At 35.4% G+C, this 12742-nt stretch overlaps 2 protein-coding genes across 3 annotated transcripts in view; one reads left to right on the top strand and one right to left on the bottom strand.

Annotated features, from left to right (window-relative positions):
- Positions 1-1416: 1416 nt before the first annotated feature.
- Positions 1417-10521, top strand: MS3_00009902 (uncharacterized protein; the record flags this gene model as incomplete). 2 transcript variants are annotated; one of them, XM_051218311.1, is made up of 3 exons in its annotated part: positions 1417-1987; positions 6229-7100; positions 7144-10521. In XM_051218311.1, exons 1-2 carry the CDS (start codon positions 1765-1767, stop codon positions 6318-6320), a joined length of 315 nt encoding a protein of 104 aa, XP_051074159.1. In that variant the 5' UTR covers positions 1417-1764. The 2 variants fall into 2 exon arrangements, with proteins under 2 accessions (XP_051074159.1, XP_012794615.1); XM_012939161.3 differs by having other exon boundaries at positions 6229-6287; positions 8435-9163.
- Positions 10152-12742, bottom strand: part of MDM1 (Intermediate filament protein) — a 29256-nt gene continuing 26665 nt past the window's right edge. Inside the window, exon 2 of the mRNA XM_012939166.2 lies at positions 10152-12243. Within this exon, the coding sequence (XP_012794620.1) occupies positions 10274-12190 (1917 nt within the window). The 5' untranslated portion in view covers positions 12191-12243 and the 3' untranslated portion in view covers positions 10152-10273. The remainder of the gene's footprint in view (positions 12244-12742) is intronic.

Below are 12742 nucleotides of genomic sequence, written 5' to 3'. Positions count from 1 at the left end.
CGTTAGTCACCCTCGACACTGGTGATGTTTAACAGACAGTCCGATGATCAGTAATTTGTCACCTAACGAGGAAATGGTTATGCATGGTGGATGATCTCACTACCATTCGGTGACGTTCCACTGAACCTACAATACTTTCAATATTTGCAGTATGCAGGGATTAGAGGAGACATGACTATGACCCTCTTCACCTCCTTAGACCACCTTCATGATTTGGTAGTTAACTATATCTTAGAAAACATTTTCTAAGGATAGAACAGAAAGGAGCTTCCACGCATATTCGCATAAAACGTTTTGTGGTTCTAATCGTAAGCCATGGGATCACCTATTTTAAGCAATAATGATGGAGATGTATGCTGGTTCTTTCGAAACAGGCCCGAACTTTACTGTTATTCTATTGGCACTAAGTGCGATTACGCTTGGGGTTATCCATTCTGATGTCTTACGCTAACTGCGACAAAAATGCTTTTCGGGCAAACCCTCCAGTGGTAACGTTGAAGCGCAGTTTTGCTATTTTGGTGAAAGAACTTTCCATCTAATATTGACCAGTTTTATTCGTCCCTATTTAGAGTGCGGAAACACAGTATTTCCTCACTCACTACAAAACGATAAAGTCGCTTTGGTTCATATCCGACAGCGAGCCACGTAAGGATGCCACAAGTAGCCGGAATTTGACGTCTTAACCAGTAACACCTCTTATATTCGAAATGTTTCAACCTAGTCAAATCAAAAGCCAGAAGCAAATGCGTTCGAAGGAATGTTTGATAGACTGTCGATATATTGGGAATCGACAAATGTGAGCTGGCTAGCCGTCGTGTATATGAAGTACGGCGTACTCACTAGTGATCTGGTGCGGATGCGCGAGCACCCTCAGCTAGTTGAGTCCATTAAAACTAATGTGGTCAGTATCAAATATCGAAGAATCACATAGCTATTGATTGTGGGGATTTATTTACCGGTAAACACAAAATCAGTTTGGGGACTCGATTCTTGTGAAGAGAGCCTACGATCAATGAACCTTTACTCATTATATTACAAACGTCCTAAAGATGATCTAATGATTTATAGCAATCTAAACACTTCTGGGTATCCCCCGAAGTACCTACTTAAGTTTAGTCCCAACAAATACCTTAGGGACAACACCCAGAAACTGGATATACGACACATCAGAGCGAACTGTATGCACACCTTTTACTCTGTAAGAGTAGTCAAGTGTTGTAATTCTCTACCGACTGAGCCAGTTTAAGTGACTTCCGAAGAATCCTTTAAGAGAAAACGTGACATATTTCTATGGTCCAAGGACAGTATCTCATCATAATTTACCAGTTCTTTTCTCTTTCTCTTATCGATAATATACCTAGATTCTTACCTGGAGGCATCGGTGATCCACTGCTACAAGATACAGAGGCTTGTTAAGTTAAATCGTCTTCTGTTCCGTTCAGAACCATTCGAACCATCGATCAACTTCCATTATTGGCAAATTTTGTTGATTTTCAGATCCAGAAGTACCAAAAAATGCGCGTCTTCATAACCGAGCACGTCCTGATGCTACCCAGATAGAGAACTTAAGGAACAAATAGTCCGTTGTTCATATCGGCTAGCTTTTGAGGCTTGAATGGATGGGTATTCATTTGTGACTTATTCGAAACTGGCGGGTTCATTGGATTGTTATTGCGATTGCAAGAGCTTTTATGTTACTTTCTCAGTATTCAGTATATTACTATAATTCATATGTAGGACAGAAATAACTTATGTTAAGATGTAATGATGAGACCTTTTGATAGTGGATTCTCACCTCAATCACCAAATAAGAATGAAGTACAAGCACAACATACTTCTGTGCGCGAGGTGGAAAATAACAATCCTACTACTGTGAAATGCATCCTTATAGGCGATAAACAAGTCGGAAAAACTAGTTTGGTCGTTAGTTACACTTCCAATGATTATCCAGCGGAATACAGGCCATCTGCCTTAGATACATTTTGTGGTGAGTCGAACTGTTTTATTGTAATGATTCGTTGGTTTTATCATTTTCTAAGTTTCTATTACCATGTAGTTTTGTGGTCTTTGGAACCACGGGCTGCTATTTTATTGAGGGGAGTTAGCTAGTAACTGACGAGGTATGATTAGTTTCCCCAAGCAACCAGTAAAAAGGAAATATAGGTGAACAAATGAGAAATAATGGGGAAACAAGCCCAAATGTCTGCTTTTTCATCTATCAGGAGGAAATGATGCGGATTTCACCCTTTATATCGCTGTGTTTTAAATTTCGCTGAATTGTTTACTTCTCACCTAAATACACGTCAAATTGCCTACTTTTTGTCTGAATACATGCCGAATCGTCTAATTTTGCTTCAACTTTTAACATACCTTTGGCCTAACCCCAAATATCTCTTATGTTCGCCTTTATTTTTATAACAAACTACACAACAACCGCAGTCGACGTTAAAAATGGTAATGTTGAAAGAAATTTATTAAAAAGAAAAAACGTCCTGTTGTACAACATTATGCATAGTTGGCAGATGTTAGAGCATCGATCGTTATGTATTTAAATTGTAATTACCAAGTCTTATTGTAATTTGAAATGATCTACATTCACCCAGAGAGTTTCCCATGCAAGTTAGAAAATAAGCGCATTTAAAAAATGTTTATTGGAACATTAAATTTTCCCACTGGTAATACCTTTTTGCAACGCCTGTCGGACTATTGAGAAGCAGAGTAATCTTGTAACTTCTGAAATTCGGTGAATACAAAAAATGGATTGGTGAAATTTAGGTCATTAACGGACCGACGCACTCACTTTGAAGAATCCTTTTATTCTAGTGACAGGAATATTTATGTGCTCGATAGTTAGTCATGAGCACATATGGGTTTCCATTAAGGATATTGACTGTAAATGTATTGCCCTTAATTGTATCAATTATTCAGTGATTGCTCCATTGCTACATACGTTTATATGAATGTATTGTGTTTCATTCTGACTGATGGTCTGGCGTGTATTTGGGCAAAAAGTAGACAATTTAGCGACATTTAAAACAGCGACATAAAGGGGAATATTCGCATCATTTTCCCCCTGACAGACGGAAAAGCAGACTTTTAGGCTTGTCTCCCCATTATTTTCCCTTTGTTTTCCAATGTATTTTACCTTTTCCCCCTTTGTTCGCCTATATTTCCTATTTATTGGTTGCTTGGGCACTTAGCGGTAACTCATGGTAATTTTCTAGTTTTTGTAAATCGAAAACCTTAAACCAATAGGTTTGTACAAACGGATAACCTGTTATCATTCCTGAGACTATTTCCTCACTCTTGATAATGTAGTTGTCATTTAGTTATGGTGGTGTGATGTAACAACTTGTACCATTCAATATAGGCTAGATTCTACGTTGGTTGTGCCTTGTTGATTACCTGACTAAATTCACACAACCGGCAAACGATCCTGCTTTTCAGTTAGAATTGATCTATGGTCATCACTACCTAACGTTGTATCTGTATACGTCAAGTTTTTGGATGCTATAATGTTCCCACTTCTTTCACTGAGAGTCCTTTATCGTTGCATTTTTCTTAACACAACTGCTTCTTCCATTATTGTTTTTTTCAAAATCAAGATTTTGGATATTTCAGAGGTTCATAATACCAGGAGCTTTCCATACTTTATGCAGTTACTGCCACCGAATGCCTTTATATCTGAGGCACAGCACATATTGCAGATAAATTTCGAAAAAATAATCTAAGCGTAAACTCTTAAAACAGTTGCAAGTTGCTGAATAAAACCAAAATAGAGGTGTAAAATATTGTTAATGGTTTGTAAGTAAACCAGTTATCTTACAACCATGGTATTTCGCTTATTTTAGCAATCAGATTTGTGTGATATATATCGTGATTGTAATGGTCTGGGTGACTACATTGATTTAAGTTTCTTTTGATCTCAAATAACTATATGTCTTTTGTCTTCAAGAAAGTGGGTAAAATTCTTCTCTAGTAGTGATCAAATAAATAGCATTGTAGTTGGAGACTCAATTTGGTCTAAAACAATCAAGTAATTACTACCGTACACAACATTGATCTTTTGATGGAAGTACTTACTTAATTACACCTGTTACTCCCAGTGGACCATAGATCGCCAAACAACATTCTTCAACCCGCTCTGTCATGAGCCTTCTTTTCTAGTTTCATCCAATTCTTGTTCATTTTTCTCATGTCTATCTCCGTTTCTCGGCGTAATGTGTTCTTTGGTCTTCCTCTTTTCCTTTGACCTTGAGGATTCTGTGAGGGCTTGCCTTGTGACGCAGTTGGGTGCTTTCCTCAATATGTATACTATCCACTTCCAGCACTCCTGCATTTGTTGTTGCGTGTGCCTTATGGAAATAGTTTATACGTAATGTGGGGAAGGTATGAGAGTAGACTATTTTTCCACATTCTCAAAAAGAAGTGATTGATTAAACAGTGAAGATACAGAACTTTTCAGGAGATACTTCTAAGAACCGCTTATAAATAAATCAGAAGAGTGTATGGGGCTATATGTTTTCGAATCCGAATTCTCGTGATGACGTTCATGAGTTGTAAACAGTTGGATTATGTACCAAATTTCATCTACTAGTGAAGCTGTATTCACACACCTGTAACCTAACATTCCTATTTATTTTTAAATATGTGTTCTCGTTTCATCAATTTATCTGTGGTTTTGTAAGGCATTAAGATTTAAGTCGTCCTAATTTTTAAGCCAGTATATTGCTTATTTTAGCTAAAATGAACATAAATCTTTAATTACATGGTGCAGCGGTAACTATTTTAACCATAAATAATCCACATTAGTAAAGTTAGCAGTCGTGTAAAAATATGCTGCTAACTTTATCGGTTCAAATGTACAATCTCATTGAAACTGAGATTATAGTCATTTAAAAATATTTTCTGCGTAGATACCTGGTTGGAGTCAGTTTACAAAAGAAATATCACTGAATGACATAACTCTCTATGTAAATTCATGTGTCCTTATGGGGTACGGCGACTTGAACCGATGTAAAGATATGCCAGGTTTTACGCTGCTCATGATTGACTGGCTCAATGAGATCCTAATATATCATGTAGATCGATTGAAAAGCCTTTTAATTGCAACCAGTAAATTTCAGCCTTGAGGGAAAACCGCTAACTGTGCTGAATTGTGGCGAAGGTAGAATGTTTTCCATGGATAAATGACGTCTTCCATAGTGGCACTTCCTTTCAAATGGAAGGGGTCACAAAAAGTCAATCCTAAAAACAAAACTTATTTCATGAATTTTCAGTGACGAGGTTTTTCCAAGTGCACAGCCAACATTACGAAATCGAAAATAAAAGTGACTACTTATAACGGACTTTAGGCAGTGATTCTTCGGTCATGCTTTCAAGTTGATGAGATCACCAATAATAAAGTATATTTTCAAGATGCCGAAAGTAAGTATGGTTCCATGATGTGGACAGCTGGAGTGTCAACCGGCCACACGCCTCCAGCAGCACACTGGTCCATCCAGTATATAGCTTGCTATCTTTAACTTTGTCTCTAAATTCATCCAGGTCACTACAAGACGTGATTTACTATCCATGTATCGGAAACCAGTAGTTTATTCACTATAGAAATCCACTTATTTCGACTAGTGTGTTTAGCATTTAGAAACAAGCTTCTTAGGAAAATAGAAAGAGGCCTATAACTTTCATCAAATATGTTTAGAGAGAGCTCGTCAAGAGGTCCCGAGGCATGAAATATATTGACTTTAACTGTAATATTCTTGCATGGTGCATTGTTTAGTGCTTAACAATGATTTTCATTGATTTTGAACATATAACACCAGTCAGTCAAACACAACGTAGGACTTTGTATAAATGTTTTCTTCCAAGCTAATGTGCCTCGTCAACATTCCATACAAGATTAAAAAAACCGGTGAAAAGTAAAGGTATTACGAACATAAATGGATATGTTAGTAAAAGAAAAATGATCCAAAAGAAACGATTGATTTGATGACTATAAGCATGGAATAACACGATTCACTATTTAGAGGAGGATGAAGAATAGATCCTATCGTGCCACTACGACCGAGTTTTGCTCGTGTTACACCATGTCTATACTCATTTATTAAATACTAATTTCATCCTGTCCTCAGTATTTCCTGACTATTAATGCATGTCATGACATCTTGTAAATTCACCTCTTTTACTATGTAACTTGTCTTACAAGTTATTCTGATCTCTTCATTTCAGTTGAAGTGTGTGCTAATACACGACCAGTACATCTACAAATCTGTGACACAGGAGGAAAAGTGAGTGTCTCCATCTGTTATACTTCATTGTAAAGTTAAGGTTTTCTTACTACTCCTTGTTCCATTTGTAATTGAAGTTTTCCAACCTGCTTTCTATCATTTGATATTAAATCGAATGTTTATTCGAAACTTCATACTCCTTTGTTACTCTCCAAGGTTATAAATGTTTTTGTAGCCCACATCGACAGGCAAGAGGAACGTAGGGGCTGACTCAGCCATATATTGAACACACTTTTGAGTCTCAAACAACATTGCAGGTTCAATATTAATTCTGTATTATGATCGAATGGGGGATTCAGTATCACTGTATGTATAATTGCATAAAGTGTACACAAAGTAACGCTACTGAAAAACTGCTTGTTGGCTAATGTTTATTGTGGTACACCTCAGTATCATGAAAAAGCAAAAAATTCAATCCAAAGACTGTAAATGCTTATTAAAAGCCACAATAATCATGTCTTATCTGACAGTGCTACTGGACCAAATTAAATGGAGTAGATTGTAACTTGCGATTCAGTGCCCCAGAAATGTTTAATAAGTTGAAACTTACAAACTGAAGTGCATACTTTCCCCAAAAGTCATTATTTATATATTTTCAACATGTGTTATTGTGATGGATATATTGACTTAACATATGGAACAAGCCTAGGGAAAGCTTTAGAATTAAATTAGAAAGACAGATTCATTCTACTTTTGACTATTGAAGATAAAGTATACAAGCTGATTAAATCTCTGTGTACATATGAGTTTACCTTTTCAAACTCATAGGCAAACATCCCTCAACATGACCAAGTAGTGATAAGGCAAACATTTATTTTCTAAATAAAGGGACGAATTGAGCGAAGAAAAGAAATTCCTTCGCTCAATTCGTTCCGTATTTATTTACCAAATGTCAAAATGGAAATTTTCACTATATTTATTTTCTAACTCACGTTCGCTGTATTTATCTTATTTTTTTTCCTAGTCAATTTTCTCCTTTTATGACGTTCAATCACTTTATTTTTGTATGAAGTTCTACTTTTGTTTGTTTGATTTTTGGATGGCAGTCACAGGATTGAAACAGAAGATGTGGTTACAATAGGTTTTATTATTGATATAAAGTTGACATTAACTATTCATCAGACTTCCAATAAAGTACTGTATGGTATTTGCTTTTTTAGTTGAATGAAACAGTTACTACCGGGAATTTAGCGACTAGAATTATTTATCCATAAAACGTTTGTCCTAACGCCTTATTCAGACCCAGATACGTTATAACGGAACAATTGATATGATAGATTACTGAAGCGTATGAAAGATATACACTGGTAATTTGGTTACAGAACTGAGCCCTTTAACCTGACCAAGTAGTATCCAAGTGACAGATTCACTAGCCAACTGACTGTAAATGTTAGAAAATTAAAGCTATTGTTTTTTCTTTACGAATATTCGACGAAAATGGTATGATTGTCCTATTTTTCAGTTAATTAAGAAGAGAAATATAGGTCACAAAGCCAATGCTCATTTACTTTGCTGCTCCATATATATATAGTTTACTGTAAAAAGTTTATTTCTATATCTCAACTCACCCGGAAATCAAATATAAAGGTTGACTATAATATACTCAGTTAAATGTATACTAAATAAAGCCATTTACTTTCTCAACTTCATTGTTTTTATAGAGTTTTTACAGATATATATGTTTGCTTTCAACCCTTACGAATTTATGTACTTAACGTCATTTATATGATGACAGTTATCATAACACAAATATTCAGTTCCATCAGTGTCGAATGAAACTTATGTTCCTCATAAAACTTGAACCTAATTCGTTGATTTCTTTGCATTATGGTGTTACTTGAGTCACAACTGGTCCTTTTTGAGATCAGATTGTCTACACAAACTAGTTGATAGACAGAAACGATGTTATTCACTTGTGGCTTAATTGTCTCGCTAATTACCTACATCCGTTACCCTTCGCGGATCTTAGGCCTTAATATCGACTACTAAATGCTTCATTGTTGTGCCATTTAGTTAGTTGCATTCATTATCAACTGTGACCTATGCCGGCGTTAAAGATTGAACTGTCATTTTTGTTATTTTGTGAAAACTATTTCATATATTTGTTAAACATTTCTATTTGACTATTCTTTTTCTACTTCCTTCAGGAAGAAGTTAGTTCTTTGAGACATTTGTCATATTTGGATGCACATGTTATCTTACTATGTTTCTCTGTCGTCCGGCCAGATACTTTTAGATCCTTGAAAACTGTTTGGTTGAAAGAACTAGCGTCTGCTCCCATTATTCTTAACAGTGCTGCTGAACAAACTGCTTCAAAACTATTCGGCTTATCCACTACACGAAGAAATATTGATAATCTTTCAGCTTCAGCACCCACTAAATCAAAATCTTCTGTGCACACTAATCGCGGATTAAAAAGTGTAAATGAAGCTAACTTAATACCGGGTCCTATATTTCTTCTTATTGGTTGTGCATGTGATCTACGTAATGATATTGGACGTTTATTAGAACTGTCTAAAGTTGGTGAAGAGCCTATAGATAAGGAAAAGGCCGAATGTTTGGCTATTGAATTAGGCGCTGAAGCTTACGTAGAATGTTCCGCGTTAACTCAGAAAAATCTTAAGACTGTTTTCGATCTAGCTATTTGGTGTGGTCTTAAAGTAGCTGATTCAGGTGGTCCAGTATTATTGCGTGAACCAAAGTCAAATGGATCATTGTTATATAATGGGGACTGCACACAAGCTTCTAATAATGATAATAGTATTAGCAATAACCATATGATGACCGATAGTCACCCATTTCATATTGTAACAGAGAATAATAAGTGTAAAACTCTTAAAAAGGGTTGGCGCCGTTTCTTTTGTATCAATTCTTAAGTTATTTTGTAATTTAGTATTTCTTTTTCATTTAGTTGCTGATGATAATGCTTCCTTTTTGAAAATGTAAATTGTTCAGTTTATTATCTAGTCATTTATGTTTATTTTATAGTACTTTATGTAGTAACTAATTACTTTTTGTTTCATGTCTAACTATAATTACTGGTAGATGATATGGTTGTGTATTCATATCAACTTTACAACTCTATTGCCATGTTTTATGCACTGAACAACTTGAAACTTAATTGACTTTATCTAGTCTTTTCTTAATACTTATTTCTTTCAATTTTCTTTTTTATTATCCGGTGATTATGAACTCATTTCTACCCATTTACTACCTGCTGAACCCATCATTTACTTAGAATTCCTCTTTATATATATACAAATCCTTGCATAACTTATGTCGTGATTTTATCACATTTGTGTACATTATTTTATTTAAAACTATTAATTAATGTGCCATACATGAAATGTATGCCAGATATACGTATATAAATTAAACCAAAGCTGTAATATCTACTCTGAATTGTTTTTACACCATTTTTTTGCCTATATATTTATTTATATGTATAACATTGTACATCCAGTCGTTGCTTTCTTTTCTCCAAAAACTATTTTCCCTTTGTTTGTTATCCACTTCGTATGTATATGTATGCATATAATTCGTAATATCTGCCTTTATTACTAATTAATATAAAGATTTTCGAAGCATGAAGATACTTTTTTATTGATTCTGTGCTTAATTTTTCACAACAGTCAACAAAAAGTCGTAAACGTATGGTTGTGGGCTGACTGGTATTCTCCGGTAGAAAAACCCACTGTCTCTGAACTGTACACAATACTCACTTAGTTCACAACTGATGTATTCAACCAGTGACCACTTTCCTCTAAAGTCAGTTAGTGTGCACCAGTACGGTCATTCAACAAGGATTAAAGTTATTTTTCAATTCAAAGCAATGTATCGTCCTTTTATTTACAAATAGTTTGATAAGGCTCCTTGGACAATTTTATTTATGCATGCGTATTTATCCAGATTTATACTTGCTATTACAAATACATAATTTATAAAACACCATACAAATGTTTATCATAATTTGAAATTGGTTTTTTTCAGAGTTCAATCCGCTTACATTCACAGTCGGAATATGCATTTGGAGAATATATGTTTTCATTATAATGTTTTTGTTCGCGTAATATACGTTCATGTTGCTTTTGTGCTCGTTTCAGAGTTTCGTGGGCTAAACGTGCACTTGATTCCATTGATTCCTCAGACAGCGAACTACAGCTAGTCAGCGATCCTGTTTCATCCACTGTTCTTTGTTTTCGTTCGTATTCATTGCTAAACCAGTGGTTCTGCCTTTTAGATGCATGGTTTTTAGAATCATTTGACCATTGTTTTATGTACGAATTATTTGTTCTTGGCTCATCTAAATTTGCTAGTCGAATTGAATCATTTTCTGATTTTAAGCTGTGGTTTGCGCTGTCATATGCTTCATCAGTATGGTTATATTTCGTAGCAGCTGATAATGTTCCTACATAATTGTCTCTATTACATTTCACATCTGTTTTATATCTACGGTATGGCTGGGTGGATAAGTGATCGTCATTATTTTCTATATTTTGATCGCAGTCTGTGTCAGAGCAATCATCTTGATCCATTATTTCTGCGACATTGTGACTGTCCAACATTGCTCTCCTTCGTTGATTAGCCGATAGCACCATTTCGTCTGGATTAGAAATTAAGTCCGTTGATGGTTTTCCAGCTCTTGGCATTTGTAAGGCTTCTTTATATTTTTCTAGATTTTCCATATAATTATCATTACTTGGGGGATCCCAATGATCAACATAGTTAGATTCCAGTTGTGCTAAGTGCTCACGCGAAAAGTGTGATTCTCGATCACGTTTTCGATAGGCATCAGCTTTTCTACGTAGTACTACTATTTCTCGGTACCAGTCATTTGATATACTTTTATTTGATGATTTCATTTGATTTCGTGGAACACCTAATACATCTGAGTAGTCTATATATTTCGCATTATATTCTGTAGTATACTTCTTTTTATGTTGTGTTAGTTTAGTGTTCATTTGTGATGGCGGGGTTAATGCTCGAATCCGTCCTTTTTCTGTCTTATTAATATCCGTGGCTATTTCTCTAATTCCATATGCTGATGACGGACGTTTTAGAGGAATAATATGTACATCTTTGTTTTCTATTACTTCACTTGACTTTAATTGATCAACTGGGACATATTTAAAAGGTTTATATTCGTGCCTGTATTCTGTATCGTAAGGGATTTTACGAGATTGGAATTTATCTAGTTTACATGTGAATGGTCTGGTAGATCTTGTTGGTTCAAATTTATAATTGAACTGTGGTACCTTAAATGCACTCTGATATTCTGAAAGACGACTTTTTTCACAAGTGTAAACTGCAGCTTTTGGAGGCTCCAATTTCCAGTTTTCTGAGTACTCTTGAAGTGGAGTTTTATTACTTTTATGTTGACGTGGGGCATCGGGGGCGTGAGTGACCATTAGATGATCAGATTCTACTGGTTTGGAAATCTTTGTATGGGGCTTTTGTTTAAGTTCATTTTCGATTTTTACGTGCTTCTTCTCTTTTGCTTCCTCTCTTGCACGTAAAATTCTCTTTCTGTTTTCAATTTCAGTTCGAATTCGTTGAATCTCCTCTTCGAGTGCTTTATGTGCTCCGTCTGTTTGGATAGCTTCATCTCTATGAGGTTTTAGGATAGGTGATGGTTTTCGAATTTGCCTGTTTATTTGAGCAGACAATTGCTGTTTTAAACCGTTACCGGTATTTTCTTGTTTTTTCTTTGGCGAAACACTTCGAGCATTTCGCTTCATTTTATTTCTGTAGGCAATCGAATTTGAAAATTTACCATCAGATGGACCTATCACAAAGTAGTCATCTTCTTTTGGATTTACAAACTGCGTATTCAGATTAAATTCGTTTGTCAATCCAAATTTTCGTTTTTTCTGAAATAATGGTTCTTCTGTGATTTTACCCATTCAGATAGTATTAAATCGGTTTCAACATTCGATGTTTGCATCCATCAGTTAATCTAAGAGGTAATGAAGCAACACAAAATTATTATTTCTAAAACTGAATAAATTAGATAAAACCAGGCATTTCTAAGTTTCATAACCCTAGTCGTTGAAAGTACATTACGAGTAAGGTGGCATGCTTTACTCTTTGCACTAGTGAATTTCGAAGCATACATGTGAATGAATTACGAGATGCTCGTGTATCACTTCCTTCACTTTACAGTTGTCTTAATCACTAATTTTGACCATACCTGACCCAGATGTTGCTTGGAAAGATATACGAACAGCTGTAGAAACAGCAGTGCCATCTATTAGTGATTTAAACCAAAGGGTTACGTAAAACCAATGAATCTCCACCAAGTCTATCGCACTGATAGATTCTCGTAAACTCATCCCATCAGGCTGTGAACATGATGAAGAGCGAAAACAAATCAAATGTAGGTTAACCAAAAGTCTAAGGAACGACCGTGAGCAGTGATGGACAAAGAAAGCAAAAGAGATATAAAAGGCAGCGGC

Source organism: Schistosoma haematobium, chromosome 1 (assembly GCF_000699445.3).
Source record: "Schistosoma haematobium chromosome 1, whole genome shotgun sequence".
NCBI lineage: Eukaryota > Metazoa > Platyhelminthes > Trematoda > Strigeidida > Schistosomatidae > Schistosoma > Schistosoma haematobium.
This window is presented reverse-complemented; position numbering and strand designations above follow the sequence as displayed.